The following is an 18,606-nucleotide window of genomic DNA, read 5'->3' as shown; positions in this document are numbered from 1 at the left end:
TATTTAAAAACATCAGCAGACTGTAAATATCAGATGTGTTTCTTGATCAGTGTTTAGGAATGACATTAAACACAAACTCAGAAACTTTAAACTAAAACCAAAGGGATTTCCACCTGGAGGATCTGTTACCCCCCTTTTCAATGTTGCAACCTCAACAATAACTGTGACTGACTAGCTTTGCCTGATGAGAGGCCAATCAATCAATCAAACCAATCCAGCATACATGACACACAGAAACAAGCTCTGCACATAATGTTCACAACCTTTATTGGCATAAATCTTTTAATACTGACATCTGTCTATTAAAACAAGAGTAAAGACCCCAGTATTCCTGGGCCAGAAGACCCAACTGGCCAACTGAAGGATTTTAAAGGGTAAGTATGGATATAATATGCCAATACAGGATGGCTGATACAGCCACTTAGAAATGTAATGCAAAACAATTTACTAGTTTGTAATTTACAATATACATAATGTCAAGAAAACACTTGAAATCGGGTCGTGTAAACATTGCCCTGCGTCACTTTTACATGTTGAAGGATTCACATACTATAATTATGCGACAGCAAAGCATATATGAATTTTTGAAATATATCTGCATATGTATATATGTACACACGGATACATTTACAGGGACAATGGGAATCGGTTGTCTCTCAGATAGCTTTTATTTGCTCGGACAAAGCACATAAACGCTCTCTTCGTCTGGTTTAAGGCGCTGCGAGGCGGTCTAATCCTGGAACCACAGCTCGCCTGCGCGTACCTTCACTAGCAGCTGAACTCAAGAGGGACCTGAAGTGCATGGCATCTACTAAAAGAATGGTGCGTTTTCCTTGTTCAAAACTATTTTTGAGTTCAGTTGCTCTGTATTGGTAATTCTGGATCTGGACACTGGAGGTGCACTGGTAGCCTTGGCAGGAGGCTGGATGAACCTGGGGGCGTGGCCAGGGGAGAGCCTGCCCCTCCCTCGGCGTGGTCCTGAGGCTGGGAGCGCGAGTCCTCTTTACAGTCTCCTCGGGTTGTGCTCCTCCTGACACGTGCCTCTCCTCAGACTGATGTCATCCAGAGCCAGCTCGCCAGCATTACCTCTCCGCCGCTCGCCCTTCACAATCACCTGCAGCAGAGCACGCGTCACTCGGCTGTTCGTGCGTGTGTGTGTGTGTGTGTGTGTGTGTGTGTGCATGCATGCGCGCGCGTGTGTGTGTGTGCGTGTGTGTGTGCGTGCGCGTGTGTGTGCGCGTGTGCGTGCGCGTGTGTGTGTGTGTGTGCGTGCGCGTGTGTGTGTGTGTGTGTGTGTGCGTGTGTGTCCGTCCGTCCTAATGAGCTCTTTTTAAAACGTTTGGCTTTTCTAAAAAATAAATAAATTCATTAATTAATTAAAAAAAGAAGCAGCTCAATTTAATATCCAAACTGAGAAATTCAACATTTTTTCCAGCTGGGCTCTGAGGAATGAAACTGATGTGGAGTGTCACAGCAGTGTCACCTAATGGCAACACAGCAAAAATAATTAGCAATAATTACCGTGATTATGATCTAAAAGTCATTCTAGTGTGGTCATGGAATGTAAACTTACTATAACTCACTGTGTTTTTGCACACAGTTTATCAATATTACACCATTAATGGGTTTTTTTTTGTTTTGAAAGCCAACACATCAGAACTAAATAAAGCATACAAGTCTTTAGATACAAGTTGAAATCTGAAGAAATTATATTCCCATGAGTTTTAAGTAGATGCTTGAAGGAATCCTACAAAATGACTGAAGAGGAAGAGGCCAGTTCTGCACAGGAGAGCGTGCTGACTGAACCCCAGTAGCTCTCTAGTCCCCGCAGTATTGTGGTTGAAGTTCTCCTTTAATACTCCACATCTGCGCGCTGAGAATAATTATGTGCCCGTTTTAAATTCAAGCTGCGAAACACTGTGAGCTATATCATTTCTATCAAAGTTGCTTTATAAAAAGTTGTTATTATCATCATTATTCACACTTTGCAGTTCTTTGTCTATTAAAGGCCAACTTAAGTGCAAATTGTAAAACACATCAGGCTGTTTACTCAGCATGAAAGATGTTTGGTGCTAAATAAAATAAAGATATTATTATTGTTATTATTATTGTTGTTGTTGTTGTTGTTATTATTGTTGTTATTATTATTGTTATTATTATTATTGTTGTTGTTATTATTGTTGTTGTTATTATTGTTATTATTATTATTGTTATTGTTATTATTATTATTGTTGTTATTATTATTATTGTTGTTATTATTATTATTATTATTATTATTATTGTTGTTGTTGTTGTTGTTACTACTACTCACGCTCTCCAGTCCGTTTCCCCACAGTGTAATCTGGGTGGAGCGCCAGCCGTTGCCCCCTGTGCGACCCCAGACGGCTGGACTGTGCTGTCGGCCTTTCTGCACAAACACCTGCAACACGCCCACGTGGTGGCCCGCCATCTTGTGGCGGAATGCCAAGCACAGGTTGCCCTCATTCCAGGGCGTGGCCAGGGGGAGGACCAGCTGGGAGCCACGCCCACTCCTCTTGTGCAGCGGCTCCGAGATCGTCAAGTACCTGCCGCCTAAACCAGGCCCGGATACACACCGCACACTTACAAAGGCTCCAAGGCAAGCACGTTTTCCGTCTATTGTCAATACCTGTTTGTTGAAGTATTTTATTTATTTTATAGTCAATCACAAAGAAAACTCAGTCAGTTAAAAGAATACCCTGATGAAAAAGCCAATGTTAATAAGAATAGTGATCAATTAGCCCGATCAATTAGCAGATATACACAGGTCACTTTATTTCTTTTAATTCACATCAACGCTTTGATGTCTTGGTCCAGGCCAGTGTCATGTTTGCTTTGATCCAGATATTGTGTTCAGTGTTATGAGTGTTACTTCAGCGGCGTGCTTGTTTTGTGTGGAGGGCATACCTGAGGGGTCTGGTACTGTTTCCCAGTATACATCTCCCTGTTTGTTCTGGATCCAGTCACAAAGACCCTCATCGAATGAGCAGCTCAGATACCCAGCCTCTGCACAGAACATTTGTGTAACTTTGAAAAATAACATGCAAAGGTATCTTTAAAAACAAATCTCCATTCGAAATCAGCAGTGACACAGCTAAGCGTGGGTTCAAACAGTGGATGGAACTAGCATCCATCACTTGGTCATAGAATTGATTGTTCACTACCATTGAAGAGCCAACAACAGCTCGGACTATGCCAGAGCACTGATGCATTTCTGGTGCTCAGTGCCAAAATACTGGCTTAGCGTGAAATCATTAGACAATTAGTGCACCCCTGACCTCATTTTTAACATTGAGCGCGTGACGCAGTGGATAAGGCAGTGGACTAACATCCCGGGCACAAACTAAACCTTAGGTTAGACTAAAAACAACACATGATTCTTGCTTCATATGAAGAATATAAAGTCTCTCTACCATTCCCTTGTATTACTGAATCAGTTTTGAAAAGTTAGTTACAAACTGAAAGTTTGTTCCTGAGGCTAAATGTTGGCTTAAGTGACCTCTTACCTGGGTCATCTCTGAGTTCTTCTTCTGTGTTACCCAGTTCGATGTCTAGATCAACACCAAAAACATTGTTCTGGCCATGATTCCGAGGTACTGTAAGGAAAAAAAGAAATACAACCATTCTTCAGAATTTATCCTTGGCTTTTGAGACAGCACAACATGGTTATCCGGCCTCACCAAAGAACAAAAGATACTCAGGTTATGAATTTAACACAGTTCATTCAACTCGTACCTTGCAGCTACACTAACTGGGCACTGTGTTAGGGCCCGCTGTCTTAGAGACGCATTTCCACACTCAGCAGGTAGCCCACACCGTCGGCCCCCCCCACCTGCCTCATCACTGACCACAGCTCCAGTGTCTGAGCGGGTATGGTTCTCCGGGTCACGGCAGTGCTCCGACATGGTGCTGGACTGTATCAGACTGTATCAGTGTTAAGAAAAGAAGCCAACACTGACTCTGTACACACAGATGTCGCTACCCTGCTACTCTCAGAACAGTCGAATTCAACTCACTCTTCTAAAGTTTGGGCCATGGCAACCACTCTAGCAGCACTTTGGAAGGCAGGGCAGTTATTTTAAACCGATCTGCTTGGGAAAATCCTGTTGAGTGTACTACCACATCTCCTTTTAGTACACGTCTTATCCGAAACCTGAGCAGGCAGCTTTAAACTCTTCTGGGAAGGAGTGCTGGATGTAGCTCACCGGTTGTGGTGTGAGACCAGGGACACACTCGAGAGTCTGGGGTAATGGCAGGATGACTGGGTGAACGCTGGACAATGACACAGGACGTCACCTCCACAAGACGACTTCCGAACAATAGCGAACAAGCCTAATCCAGCCATGGACAACCACACGCAGCTGGTCCCAGTCATGTCCACAAGTCTCAGTTAATCCACGTTCCTATTCGTCACAATTCGGTTGCCATAAAACGCTTGGAAACACTAGAACGGTGTTCAGAGGACAAGCGCTCGAAGCTAGACGAGCCCACCTCTCAAAGCCGACGGGAGGTGAGTGCCATTTCTCTGCTCTGTGTACATGTCAATTACAGGTTTACCCAGCTAGGCCTTGGTTTGCAATTATGCCATTGATTTCAGCTCCCTCCCTGTTTCCTATTTGGAAACAGGGTTCACCAAGCACACTCATCTTCCATTGTTGAGAAATAAAGCATGACAGAGACAAACCATGAAGCCCTGTGGTTACAGGCCACCAGGCCGGCACAGGTGGCGCCGCTCTGCCCACGATAGCAACACTGCCTCTATCATTACAATGTCTAATCAAAGTCAGAGATTTGGTGCTAATGAGGTGCCTCTCTTTCCCTGACATCCCACCCACAACATTTTTACAGCTATTGTGTAAGTTTTTGGTTCTAGCACAGGGTAAATGATTGATGTCCTTTGGCACTGCTGACCAGTAATGTGATTGCTATGGCGGTTGTTTTCTGTTCTCATTATAGGCTGCCATCTGGAAGAGGGGACTTTTAGATGCAATTTTCCTTTCCATTACAAAACTGCTAGTGAACCCTAAAGCTAAAAAATATAAACCTATCAGTCAAGGGACACTAATGAATGGAAACATGGCCTTAGACTAAGTTGATAATAGCATGAAAAGTCAACACAGAGGCCCAATACAGGAATGATAATGATATGGTTTGGTTTAGCCAAATGTCCCATCCTGGACTTACTGTGGACGTCCCCTCTTTGTTTCTCTGTGATGTCCTTGTGGATGGTGTTGTCTATGGTGGTTTCTGGCAGCCTGGTTGGCCTGCGTGTGGAGATCAGAGGGACTCCCAGTGTGGGTGTTGGGGCCTTGACTGTGGTGGGTGGATGAGGTGGGGCTTTCGGCTTGGAGGTGACCACGGCAGGGGGTCTGGGAGTGGGCACGGGGACATTGCGTGTTGGGAGGGCTGGTTTCTTTGGTGGTGGAGAGACCTTCTTTGGGGGTGGAGGAGCTTTGGGGGTGGATGGAGAGTTGGTTGGAGAGATCCTCTCAACTGTCACAGGAGGTCGAACAGTAGTGGTGGTCCTCGTCTGGTCCGTGTCTGGAATCCTGTTACTGTTGCCCGGGGGAATCCTTCCAGGTCTGGGAGGCTCTATAATCACGTTGGGGATGGCTAAATGGACAAAACATCACTGGCATCATATAACTAGTCACTTACAGATAACAAAACTACCTTACATTAAAATTAAACTACATTATTTAAAAAAAATCTATTTTCCACAGTATGAGATTTGTGTTGCATATCAAGACAAGTGATGTCGCATTGTTTGATACAGGTTTTGGTCCAGTAAAATTAACCTAAATGTAAAAGTGACCTTAAACATTTTAAGGCCGACTTACGTAAACTGTCTTTGCTTCTGTCTGCCAGTTAACTCAGAATATAAACAGGGAGCAATACACCACCCAGAGCTTGTTTGAGTTACTTACGGCTTCTAGGAGGGCATGAATATTTACCACAAACTGTGAAAACCTCTTTAACGTTTGATACTCTTCCTGCCCTCCCATTCTCCCACTTACTCACACTCTCATGCTGTGTGACTGCTGTGCAGAATTATGGGTGAAGTGCAGGCACCGTCAGCCAGCTCAGGTGATCAAACCCGAAGCGAGTGTGTCTCCGAGAAGTTTGCATTTACGTGTGAGGGAGGGACGTCTCTGAGGCTACACAAGGCCTTTGATATTTGATTCCCCATAGGACGTCACTCGGTCTTTTTCCAACCACAGAGAAGCACCTGAGGTCATATAGGCCTTCATATGCAGAGAGAAATTCTAGAGCTAAATGATGATCTAAGAACAGTATCGTATGCCAAGGAATACAATTATATGACCAAAATGAGTTTCTCTTAGTTGACAACCTGCGTTAAGGCTGATATGGGGTCAGTTACCTATGCTTCATAAAAGCTGATCTGGGGTCAGTTAACTATGCTTCATAAGGGCTGGTATGGGGTCAGTGACCTATAGCTTTAAAAAGGCTGGTATGGGACAGTTACCTATGCTTCGTAAGGGCTGATCTGGGGTCAGTTACCTATGGTTCATAAGGGCTGGAATGGGGTCAGTTACCTTTGCTTCATAAGGGCTGATCTGGGGTCAGTAAATCACTGCTCAGAACTAACCTACCTCATCTAACTGTTTAACATCCGGTTATGAAAACAGTTCCTTTGACTATGGTCTGGTGGTGTACTAATAAATATGCGAGTCAGCATTGGCTGTGTTGTATAAATTCTGCAACTGAGTAGAGGTGTGATGTCCATGGGCAGGTGAGTAAGAACACTAACAGTGTCTTGTGCCAGTAGAGACGTGACTCACTGTCCAGGGAATCACGTCCTCCATCGATTTTAATGTTTTTCTGCCTCACTGAGCAAGCAGGACGGAAGCCTCTGGGTCTTGTCAGTGGAATGTTAGCTGGTGAAAAGAGGGGGAATGTGTGTGTGTGGACATGTATGCACAGTGTGTATTGATGGGCTCCCATTTCATGCTCCGAGGCAAAGCTATGCTATTGTTTGTTTGTGCAGACCGGAACAGCAGAGCCGTGAACCTGAAACTGGCACTGATGGGAAGATGAACAGACAATAGACACGCAGGGGAAGTGAAGACAGAGTACCACCACCAGGGGCAAAAGAAAGTGAACCTCCCCCAGGTGCTGGAACGAGAGGCCATCTGGAGTGCTTCCAGTGGAGAATCTCTTTAATGTCTCTTCTGTTCAGTTTTGCAGCCTTACTGTTTGGCTTCCACGTGGAACAAATCATTAGCAAGCGCACCATGACAGCAAAGGTCTGCGGTGTGAATGTTTACAGAGGGGCAGTGTTCCCAACATCTAGAGAGAAGGATTCCACCTTGACAGAATATTGACCTCTTAAGACTCCCAGGAGCTGTAGTTGATGCACTTCTTTGTCGAACCTACAATCCCTGCAACCTTCATCTCGCTTGAATTTAGTAGCAGGATAATATGCGCTAATGCCTGAATAACGGACCTGGAGACTATGAGGGGGATCACCAGGACAGTGGCAGTGGGGAGCGCGCCACCTGTTGGAGAGGTGCGGTAAGGCGCACTTACGTTTGCAGGCGTAGCTGGCGCCACCGCTGAAGCCGACCTTACACTTGCATTTGAAGGAGCCTGGCGTGTTGTAGCAGGTGGAGAACGCGGCGCAGCGGCGCTGCCCTGCCGAGCACTCGTCCACATCTGAAAGGTGGAGGACGCACGGCAGACTTAGTCTAGCAAAACACTGTACCCCACCCCCCCAGTTAGATACTTGCAGTTATGAATCTAAAATCGCTTTGGGGCTAATAGCCCCGGTAAGAGAGGTGAATTTAATCGAAGCATTACAGAAACAAGATGTGCGAACCCTAGAATTATTTCAAACTTTAAAATGCATAATGTGTAAAAAGGACACTGCTTCTATCTTAAGAACCTTGTAAAGGCTGCAATTACTGTTAATTCACAGATGCATGTTTCTGGAATACTGGACCCATCAGTGTGGGAGGAATACCTTTCTTGTAGACTTGATGACAGAAAATATTTCCATCAGCTCCTATAAGCTGAACATTGAGTTCTCACTCCCACGTCTGCACACTGTACTCTACAACATCACCATTACGCCATAAAGTCACTCTGATGAGGGCAGCGTTATGCATGTGTTCTGGCAATGGGGTAAAATTCAAATATTTTGGAATGGTGTTCACCAAATTATGGAAAAATTATTAGGTAAAAGTTTATGTTTGGAATTACAGCCAGGATGTAGTGCTAAAGGCAAATCAGGAATCTTTCCTTGGAGTCGTAACCTATTTGGCCAAAAAACGTATTTTATTGTTGTGGGTTTTCTCAGATACTTCATCTCCGATGTTTTCCCACTAGAAAAACTGACTTTTCAGAGTCATCACAGACGCCACAGGTTCTCTGTAATCTAGTCATATGTATGGGAAACACTTGAAGGAATCTGAATTGTTTTATTTATTTTATCGTAATACTATTATTCTCATTTGTATTCTATCATAACTGATATTATTATTATTATTATTATGCTCCTTTTTTGTAACTCCCACTACATTCAATATGCGATTCATTTTGCAACTTTATTTTTGAACGTTTTGTTTTGAGTAAACCTCCTCTGATTACTGTTGCGACTTAGAAAGAAAGAAAGACACTAACTTTCTTATTTATTTTTCTGTTGATGTTACTCTTTAAAATCAATAAATATTTAATTAAAAACAAATCTAAATCCCATTAGGTCCCATGCAATGATGCCTTAAATATCTTTAATAAATGTGAATATCTACTCTGATAATTGCTCACATTTTTATTATCCCCTGGTAACTCTCATGAACATATATGAACGCCAAACACCCTTACAGAACATTTCCCAGAAGGCCAAGGGTGTGTGATGGGAGGGGCTTACCAACGCACTGGTACTTCCCGCCGACGTACTGCAGCTCGAAGCCGTCACGGCACTTGCAGACGTAGCTGCCGAAGGTGTTGACGCACTGGCGGAAGCGCGAGCACACAGCACGGCCCGTGCTGCACTCATCCACATCTGGAAACACAAGCAGCTGTTTCCATCATCCTCCTCTACGCTCATGTCCCACATTAATATTCCCAGGCCAGGCGTAGGCGACCGGATTAAGGGGGAGGCCGATGAAAGCCCTGGGGAGGCGGAGCCAAAGCTATCTGCAGATGGACAGCCGTGGGTTCATTTCACGGACTTCAGATTAATTGGGCTCTGGTTCCAGAACTGATTTCCACCCTGCATAATTCACATTCGCCAGGGCCTTTTACTAATGGCTAGCTCCGTGGACACTGCTGTGTGTGCAGTAAATATCTGTATGTGCGCGAGACTGAGTTATGAGACAGCGCTATGTCCAGCTGCTGTCTGTCTCTCGCGCCAGAGCCAAGCACGCCGCCGCGTCTCTCGAGTCCATAAACGTCTCATTTGTTTTTCTCTTCTTGTTTGTGGCGCTCAGTCAGCCAAGGAGCAAAATGTGAAATTACACTATTATTCATTCTGAACATCTGCTCGAGAAGAAAAGGCCAGTGAAATGCATAAATCAAGAATCTCGTCAGACACATCATTGCCATGAGTAGGACGCAGAGACGTTCATTTCCACAGAATGACTAATGTTTGCAGTACATAAATAAAAATAAATAAGACCCCATGCAAACGTCCAGGGGCACTAAAGCTTTCTTCCTCACTGTGACCGCCCTCTTTTCCTCGGGCTTGGAAACGTGCCGTCCTAAAACACTTGGAGAGCAGACCACCTGGGCTTTGTCAAGGCTGTTGACAGCTGCCCCATGATTCATGGGCATTTGTTGGGGAAGGCTGGGTTCTGACGGCCTGGCCCTTCCCAACCCGCCCTCGGGGTGGAGCACGGGGCCACGGAGGGGGGCGTGACAAATGAAGAAGGTTCGCTCTGAAAGATTTAGTTCCCCAGTCGAAGACGGATGCGTTTAAAGCCTGATGGGTTTAACTGGTTGTTTGTGATTTAGTGCCCGGGGAGGTGATGCCCACTGCTCTAATGCCCCCTGCACCTGTGGAATGGCACCGATATGGCCGTTAGCGCATGCCACAGTCTGGACTCTCTGAGCACGGACGCTGTAATCAGAGAATCGCAGAAAAGAGCTCGTCAGCCGGTTGGCAAGAGGAACACTGCAGGAGGACCACAGAGAGGCACGTGGGAATCTTAAGGCTTTCACGTTGTTCCAAAATCCATCATCACCACCAAGAAATAAAAACAACAACAACCACCACTACCACCACCAACCCATGTTTGATCGCCATGCGCAACATCAGACTCAGAAGGGAGAGCTGTGGTGAGCAGAACGCCTCTCTGTGGGAGACGTGCTTCTGTGTAGTGGAGTACCCGCACACGCACGCACCAGAGTACCCAAGCACATACCCACGCATGTCCTGCCGTCCGAGGCAAGCTGCAGTCCTGGTGATGGACACTGGCAGCGAACTTCACCTTTCATCACCTCACAGCCGTACTGGCAGTTAGCCATGCCACACGTCCGGGCATCTGACACACACACACGCACACACAGACACACACACAGACACACACAAACACACACGCAGGGAGAAAGGAGAGACAGGTGGGACTTCAGCATGTTGATAAATCACAAGGGTAAAGGGTTACAGGCTACCATCAGACAGACTCCAGAGAGTCTAAGATTACAGACTACTGACTGTCTTCCTGAGACTGAAGAACTAGAATTGTTTGAAAACAGACCCCAAGATACATTTTCCTGGAGTTCTGTGTAAGCGGGTGAAGACTGAGATGTGCATTTCAACGAGAGCCATGACTGGGGCGAAATTCTTTAAGGACACACATCTGCGATGATATCATTTTTCATGACGGGTGAGCGTGACAGAATGCAAGATTCTATTAAGGGTGATGAAGACTAAGCTATCCGGATCGACAGTCGTCCTCACTGGACAAATAGTGTAGAAGTGTGAACATATTCGGGGATATGTTGTTATAAGTGGTCACCCATATTTGTGTATTTTAGCCTGAGATGTAAAAGTTGGTAATATGCACCAGAACGGGAAATGTTCTCGGTAGAGCTCATGTAGTCATGTGACTGACCACGTTATGTTTGGGTTATAGAGTGTGGCGTCTACTTGTCCAGTGAGACGTAGAGAAATTCCCACTGAGGTTGGAGTAAGTGGAGGTTAGCGTGTGTCCATCTTTTTTCGATATTTTAGTGATGATCATGCTGCCCTATTGTACCGTGTTCACCAGGGCACCTGTATGTTAACATTCTGGTGAGATCCATGACCTTTAGGGTTCAGAGCACATGGTACAGCGTTCCTTACAGGGTTTACAGCCCATTATTCCATGTTTTACAGGGACAGAGAGAACGTATCCACAGAGGCTGAGTCTGTCTACTGCGTATCTACTGCGTGGTGTAGCGCTGGACGTGGGCGACTGTCCTGTGGGTGAGTGTACTTACCCACGTGAAGTAGGGTTTGTCATTCTGTTCATGTTTCAGATGTGATGCGGAGAGAAGTTTATTTATGTTAAAATGTTAAATGTAAGGACACGGTTTCTGGTTTTTTTCCCCTTTACTTTCTGTTAATTACAGTTAAAATCCCAGTTAAGGGATCTATCACAATAAAGGCCCAAAACTGTTCTTTTGCTGGCTGTGTGGTTTCTTCCCTGGCGACTTCTATAACAATTAAGCTTTTCAAAAGTAGCTGATCTGAATGAAAGTCATAGTTATGCCCATAAATCTTAAACTTGAAAGGCCTAGAAAATGCGTATTCCCTTAAAAAGAGAAAAAAGGTGGAAAATCTGTTATTCTGCTTAAATCAGCTTTTTTAATCAGGTCTAATTATAGTACATATAGAAATATATATATATTTAATACACATTTAGTTTGTAATGCATAAAGAGTTCTAAAAAACTTTAACCCTGGGGTTAGTGAAGGGCTTTTTAACAATGTCAATGTTTCTTTGCGTTTTTTGTTTGTTTGTTTTTACTGTTTTTGATTGTTTATGTTTGTTTTTTTGCATCTAAGCTGCCTTCATATGAAACAGGAAGACTATTTTGGTGCTTTGAACAATACATTTGAAACATACCTTTGAAAAATGCTATTTGTTTCTGTATGATGAAGGCATTATTACGCATAAATAATGCATAACCAAACTTAGACGCTCATGAGCAGAAAGGCATCCATCCTGACCCGCGGCCAAAAGTCCACACCGCAACTTCATCACGTGGGACTGAGAAACGCAGCGAGCATCTGTCTGGCTCTCAGGTACAGCGCCACTGGGGAAGATGACCTGCCACCATTCCCAGCCCCCCACATTTCCCACAATGCACTGGGAAAACTACTCTCTGTTCTCCATCAGCAGGAGGGGATCCAGCTCAAGCTCCTTTCTACACAATTAACATAAATAAGTGATTTCAGAAGGCGAAATAAATCACGTACTGCGAAAAAAAGACGAGAGGAGTTACAGGCGTGCTCAGTCAGAGTGTGAAAAACTCAGATGCTGGGATCTGAACAGCGTGAGCGGGAGCAAGGACCAAGCAAAGCTAATTACCTTGATCGAAGTTATTTGGGAACAGAACAAAGAGTTGATTTAATTGGCAGAAGATGCACTGAAAGTTCTGTGACAGCTTGACAGAGTGAATGTTTCTTAAATGGCGGGAGCTCTGCGGAATAATTGGGCTGTTCTTGAGGGAAGAACGTGGCTCTTAAGGTGGGAAAGCTCATGTGTTTACGTTTCGCTGGGACAACTCTCGGGGTCTTTTCTTATCACAATATCATAAAAAAAAACAAAAAGAAAACACAAGCCAAACATTTTATGATGTGAAACAAAGCAAAAATGACATGCATCTCTAAAACCAGTCTAAGTATGCTAGGTATGGCAGAGGAGGTTGTGAACTCTCTACAGACTCCCACTTCAAAGGCCTGGCCCTGCACGTTGGTCGGCTGGACGGCACGAGGCATGCACAGGCACGGTCGTCTCCGCGCAGGCAGCCTAGCTCAGGGCCAGCAATAAGAACCCGGCTTTACGGGCGGGGTCGAAGTTCACACCTCTCACGCCCTCGCTGTGCGTTTGAGTCATTTTAAACCCTTCCACAGGGCTTGAGAGGGGCTCTGTTAGGGGGGAAAACAGTTCTCTGAAGAAAGGGGAAAAAATGTAATTACAAGGGCACATGGGGGGAGCTACATCACACTGAAGAGAAAGTGGCGAGGATGGACAGCAGAGTTTCTCTGAGGTGGGTAGGTGCCTATTTTAAGCAGACAATTTCAAATTTCAAATTTCAAAATTCAAAATTCAAGAATAAGGTGGGTGGAATCCTGAAGAAAATAAAACATCCCTCATCTCAGTATAAATTTCACATGGCTCGCCATCCTGGAGTTGAGCTTCCAGTCTTACCAGAGGAGGACACACGGATGTTTCTGATCCTCACCGTTAGCCCTCAGCAAGTTTGGATCTACTGTTATTTAAGCTGAATTGATATAATGTACCTGTGAAAACACCGTACAGAGTGTGAAACGTGTGCTGTGCTCATTAGGGTGGTCACTTAAGTGTTAACACCGTGGCGTTCCCGTCCTCCTTTAAAACAGAGCCAGGACGCCCAGGCAGGCCAGTGGAGGGAGGTGTTGGTGGGCAAGGGGCAGAGATGCACCATGGAAACGACGGAGGACTAAATAAGAGAGACTGTGACTCACTTCCGCAGGTGCCGTCAGACAGGAGCATGTAGCCGTTGAGGCAGTAGCACTTGTAACTGCCATATGTGTTCATGCACCTGTGTTTGCAGGGACGGGGCTTCAGGCCACACTCGTTCAGATCTGCGTGGGACAGAGAGAGAGAGAGAGAGAGAGAGACAGAGGGAGAGAGAGAGAGAGAGAGAGAGAGAGACAGACAGAGGGAGAGAGAGAGAGAGAGAGAGAGAGAGAGAGAGAGACAGACAGAGGGAGAGAGAGAGAGATGGGTTAAAGCATCCAGACAGAAGACCTGGGGGCAGGATGGCATTAGCTAGGAGTCAGAGGTCAAGGGTCAATCCCTTCCAAGCAGCGAGGCTGTGGGAGGGAGGTGGGTGGAAGCCTGTGTTTCAGACTCACTCTGGAGAAGCTTGCCATGTGAAGAGGAGGCTGTTAAAACAAACCTTTTTATTACCAACACAAAATGGCTTTTCCCTCAGTGCTCTTAACCACGCACTGGACACATTCATCACTGATAGGCACACGCAAAGACTGTGGATGTCACCCACACCTAGGTGTTGCTGCAGCAGCAAATGTAAACAATTCATCCACTTTTTGACTTTTAAAATATTATCCCAAACAGATCAGTCGAGCTGAGAACTTTAGCACCTGGGCAAACCTCTGAGAGCACACGGAAAAGTCAACGTACCCTGAGAATTAATCTGAGGATACCAGTCAATGAATGTGGGACAAGAATAGCAAGCTTTCCAGCCCCACCCACTTTAAACACCACTCCCCACCCATGGGTGGAGGTGCAGTGGTGCTCTGAACCCCAGTGAGTCGAGGGTACGTGATCACGCATGTCTTACGTCTCTGTACTGGCCCCTCTGCGTGATACCCACGGTGTGATTTACACAGCAGTGAAAGCAGATCGTCCTGGCAAGGACACTTTACAGAGCGTGGCACCATATTTAACTGTGGGCTACGTGTGGAATGCATTCAGCAGGAATGTATCTGCCATATTTGACAGTTGATACAGATTTAAATAGCTGAATGGGGGCAGTGGTGTGTCTCAGTGGTGACGGTATGGGACTAGTAATCAGAAGGTTGCCAGTTCAAGTCCCACCACTGCCAGGTTCTCATTGTTGGGCCCCTGAGCAAGACCCTTTACCCTCAAGTTGGGTTTAGTCAGAATGTGTCACTTGGATAAAAGTGTCAGATAAATGCTGTAAATGAAAGGCATGTTTAACAGCTATCAGGTCACATGATTGGGGAGAAGTTGTAAACCTTGATTTTTAATTTCTTTTTGGTTTGACTCAAGCAACAACAATACCATCAAAAAGATATCCGATATGTCAAAATAACCTCCAAATAACCTCAAAGTCAGATAGCAGGTAGGCTTTAAAGTCTGAAACCTGCAAATGCTCTTAAAATGTCAAATGTCTGACGTACAAAACAAGATGTTTGAATCCTACACGGCCATGCTTTTTGACCCAAACAGATTTCCTTACTGGACCTCCCACACTGTTCCCCGTAGCAAAGCCCTGTCACACTTCTTGGAAACAAATTTCTGCACAAAGTTCCTAGAACTTCCTTAGAACAAATTTCTGCACAAAAGTCAAAAAGAGGTCAGGGGTCAGCACTCTACTTCCTATCACTACTAGAACAACAATCAGTCTTATTCAGTCTCACCTTTTCCAATTAAAATGCAATTAACTAATGATTAGGAACATAATTGCGGAATGCTTGGGGGCAGACACTTCTGTAGACGTTTTCTTTTCTTGTCGATATCAAAAGCGGCTTTCACTGCACTGGCAAGTCTCAGATGTGACTGAAATGTGGTAATGGCGTTTAACGGGCACAAGGTCCAAAAGGCAATGGGAAGAGAATAGAGAATAATTCAAGCTTTGCTTCCATGTGGGTAGCATGTAGCGTTTATGTTCATAACAGTAAAGAGGAGAGACAGGGAACAGAGCAACTCAGACCAGCCAAACACGCCAGCCAGACGCACTGGTACGGCCTTTCCCACAATGCAACGCCTCACTGGACCTGCGCGAACACGGCCAACTGTTCTTTCCACGAGCATGTCCCCCAGCCTGCATGCGTCCAGACTAATCTGTATCTGCCCTCATCCTTATTGTCTAAGGAACTGCAGGCAGGAACTCGGACTCCTGGCTGAAGCGCGGCCTCATGGAGGACTTTCTCCAGCTCAGCGTGCAGACGGCGTAACTTTGCTCAACGTCAGGGAAGCTGAAAACAGCAGAAGTTAAATGTCACACCACCAAGCCAAAGCACATGTGAGGATTAAAGAGAAGGAATATGAGCAGAAAGAAGGAGAAGAGAGAGACAGTGAGAGGAATGGAGGAGGAGAGAGAGAGAGGGGGAGGGATGGAGAAAGAGAGATGGGGAAGTTGGACCAGCATACAGCACAAAGTTTTCACTGAACATGAACTGTGGAAAAAATAAATGATGCAGAAAAAGAAAGAAAGAGTTAGGGAGGGAGGGAGAGAGAGAGAGCGCAAAATGATATTTGTTGTAAAAAGAAAATACAATAATGGAATACTGACAACAAAACAAACTGAAACCAAGGTAATAAATAAAATGGACGGTCACATTTATATGACATAATGACATCATCAATAATCCAAACACAAGAACAGGTATTTAATACTGTATAGAACACATTCAGAGACTCAGCAGACAAGAGAATAACAACAATAGCAGGTTTTGCAGAGGAACTTGGATGGGAGTGTTGAAAGAGAGTGAAGACAAAAGGACAGACGCGAGAGCAGGACGCGAGAGCAGGACGCGAGAGCCAGGGTGGGAGAGAGTGATACACATGGCTCCTGGTGCTCACACATGACAGATTGTGTAGCTCGCAAGTTCAGAGAGCTCAGAATCGAGAAACAGACTGACAGAAACTGACAGATACACTGCGTGAGTGAGTGTGTGTGTGTGTGTGTGTGTGTGTTTGGGAGACAGAGGGAAAGTGAGAGCAGAACATGCCATAATTCAGCTTCTCAAAGGAGTCGAGAGAGAGAGAGAGAGAGAGAGAGAGAGAGAGAGAGACAGAGAGAGAGACAGAAAGAGAGAGAGAGAGAGAGGGAGAGAGAGAGAGACAGAAAGAGAGAGAGAGAGAGAGAGAGACAGAAAGAGAGAGAGAGAGAGAGAGAGAGGGAGAGAGAGAGGGAGAGAGAGAGAGAGAGAGAGGGTGGGAAGGAGGGGATGGCATGCTTAATTTTCAGGTGTCATTCCTGCCATGCCGAACGAGGCTCTGGAATGTACCACGCGCAGGCTGGGAGTGGGGGGGATTCACTCTGCTTCAGATGAGCTGAATGGACTGCGCCATGCAGGTGGTGAAGAGGGGGGTCGCCCCATGACTGGTGAAATAGCTCACCCTCCGAAGGCAACCCCACCGGCTGCTGGTCCGTGGGAACAAGGATAGGGGGGTGACTGTCCCAAACAGGGGGGCTTACATGGTCCTGCTTTCCTTCTTACAGATTATAGGGAGACAGGACAGGGAGACACAGACAATACAAGCAGAAGGACAACGTCAATACAAACATCACACACCTTTTCTAGTCCACATTCCTGGAGCAGGAAAGACATTCTGAAGTAAAGCGGATTAGGCATGTCTGAGTCACATTCCTGAGCTGTGAAAAGGGAACAGTGTCGGAGTGCAAGCAGGGTTGCCGCTGTGCTCCGTATGTTTTCCCAGAGCTTTCAGAACTTCCGCATCAGTCACGTCTGGAACGCCCAGGTCCTTCATCTGTGCCAGCTAACGCGGTGGTTTTTGATCAGACATAAAAACATGCGAATGGATTTAAACGCCACGTGAGCATGGCACAGAACGGAGCCTTAGCATTCAGCCATGCAACGTCAGTCCTGGTCAGTGTTCCCAGTTGTGCGCCAGACACCACACAAACCCAGGGACCAGGATGAGCACATGGCGCTATGATTGAAAAATGCAGCCATGTTACAGCTAATTATATGACGACATGTAAAACATGCCTCCTAATCCTCTCAGCTCTACTGTGCTTTCAACTTATTAATATCAGAGAGAAGCCAGCAGCCAAAACTACACCACACGACAAGCTATCCCACGCACACGGCTTACAGGAAAATCAAACATTCGGATAAGGGATCCAGACTTTGTTGATTTTAAACTGTACACTCATTTGTCAGCCATAGCTGGAGCCAGACAAGTAAATCCATATCGCAGCTGATGTTCTGCGAATAGAAACACTCGGACATGAGGAAGGCATCGAACAGCAACTGTTAACCGTATCATATGTGAAATGTAGAAAAATGCAACGTTGTTTTTAGCTGCTCCACTGAACCAAAGGACCCATGTCTCGTCGCATCAAATAAGCACATAACGTAAGGCCTTTCTTGTTCCTGAACAACCTCAGGCACAGCAGGTGGGCAGATGATCATTTACAAAGGCCCCCACAGAAAAATAATCATCTTATTAAAATGATTTGATCCGTGCTGGGTGAAGCGTGGCCCTGCGCCATCTCCATGTTAACTGGATTAGCACCTTAATGAGTTTATTTGCTCTGGGTGTACACACCCATCTGCCTTAAATCGGCGATGTGACAGTGACACTTCAGCGATGAGCACGTCTGGGCACTGGCACAAAACGGAGATCAAGAGGGGTTAATGATAATGATGATTTAATGGAACTCAGTTTAAAAAGGCAGATTTGCATGACTGATTAGGCTGCGCTGTTGAGATATGCTGAACTTAGAGGGAAGGAATATGCAGCCATGGGGAACTCCTCGAAATGCAGTTCATGGCAGTTTATCAAGCCGTTAAGCTAATGGACAACATTACCCTCAATCTCTCATGAGCATCAGGTCCTGATACCAACAATGCTAATCTCAGAGGCTGCATGGTTATCTGTTTACCACATGCATTATTCATATTTCTGGCATATTT

At 45.5% G+C, this 18,606-nt stretch overlaps 1 protein-coding gene across 5 annotated transcripts in view; it reads right to left on the bottom strand.

Annotated features, from left to right (window-relative positions):
* Positions 1-244: 244 nt before the first annotated feature.
* The window catches only part of npnta (nephronectin a), a 31,439-nt gene continuing 13,077 nt past the window's right edge, over positions 245-18,606 (bottom strand). For 2 of the 5 annotated variants that reach the window (XM_027031743.2, XM_035531520.1), the window contains 10 exons: positions 17,063-17,158; positions 13,693-13,812; positions 10,404-10,523; positions 8,909-9,043; positions 7,570-7,695; positions 5,203-5,631; positions 3,525-3,614; positions 2,926-3,024; positions 2,312-2,571; positions 245-1,114 (listed from right to left, as the gene is read on the bottom strand). In XM_027031743.2, coding sequence (XP_026887544.2) covers positions 1,004-1,114; positions 2,312-2,571; positions 2,926-3,024; positions 3,525-3,614; positions 5,203-5,631; positions 7,570-7,695; positions 8,909-9,043; positions 10,404-10,523; positions 13,693-13,812; positions 17,063-17,158 — 1,586 coding nt within the window. In that variant the 3' untranslated portion in view covers positions 245-1,003. The remainder of the gene's footprint in view (positions 1,115-2,311; positions 2,572-2,925; positions 3,025-3,524; positions 3,615-5,202; positions 5,632-7,569; positions 7,696-8,908; positions 9,044-10,403; positions 10,524-13,692; positions 13,813-17,062; positions 17,159-18,606) is intronic. The other 3 variants (XM_035531521.1, XM_035531523.1, XM_035531519.1) reach the window with 2 other exon arrangements.

Source organism: Electrophorus electricus, chromosome 11 (assembly GCF_013358815.1).
Source record: "Electrophorus electricus isolate fEleEle1 chromosome 11, fEleEle1.pri, whole genome shotgun sequence".
NCBI classification, from domain to species: Eukaryota; Metazoa; Chordata; class Actinopteri; order Gymnotiformes; family Gymnotidae; genus Electrophorus; species Electrophorus electricus.
This window is presented reverse-complemented; position numbering and strand designations above follow the sequence as displayed.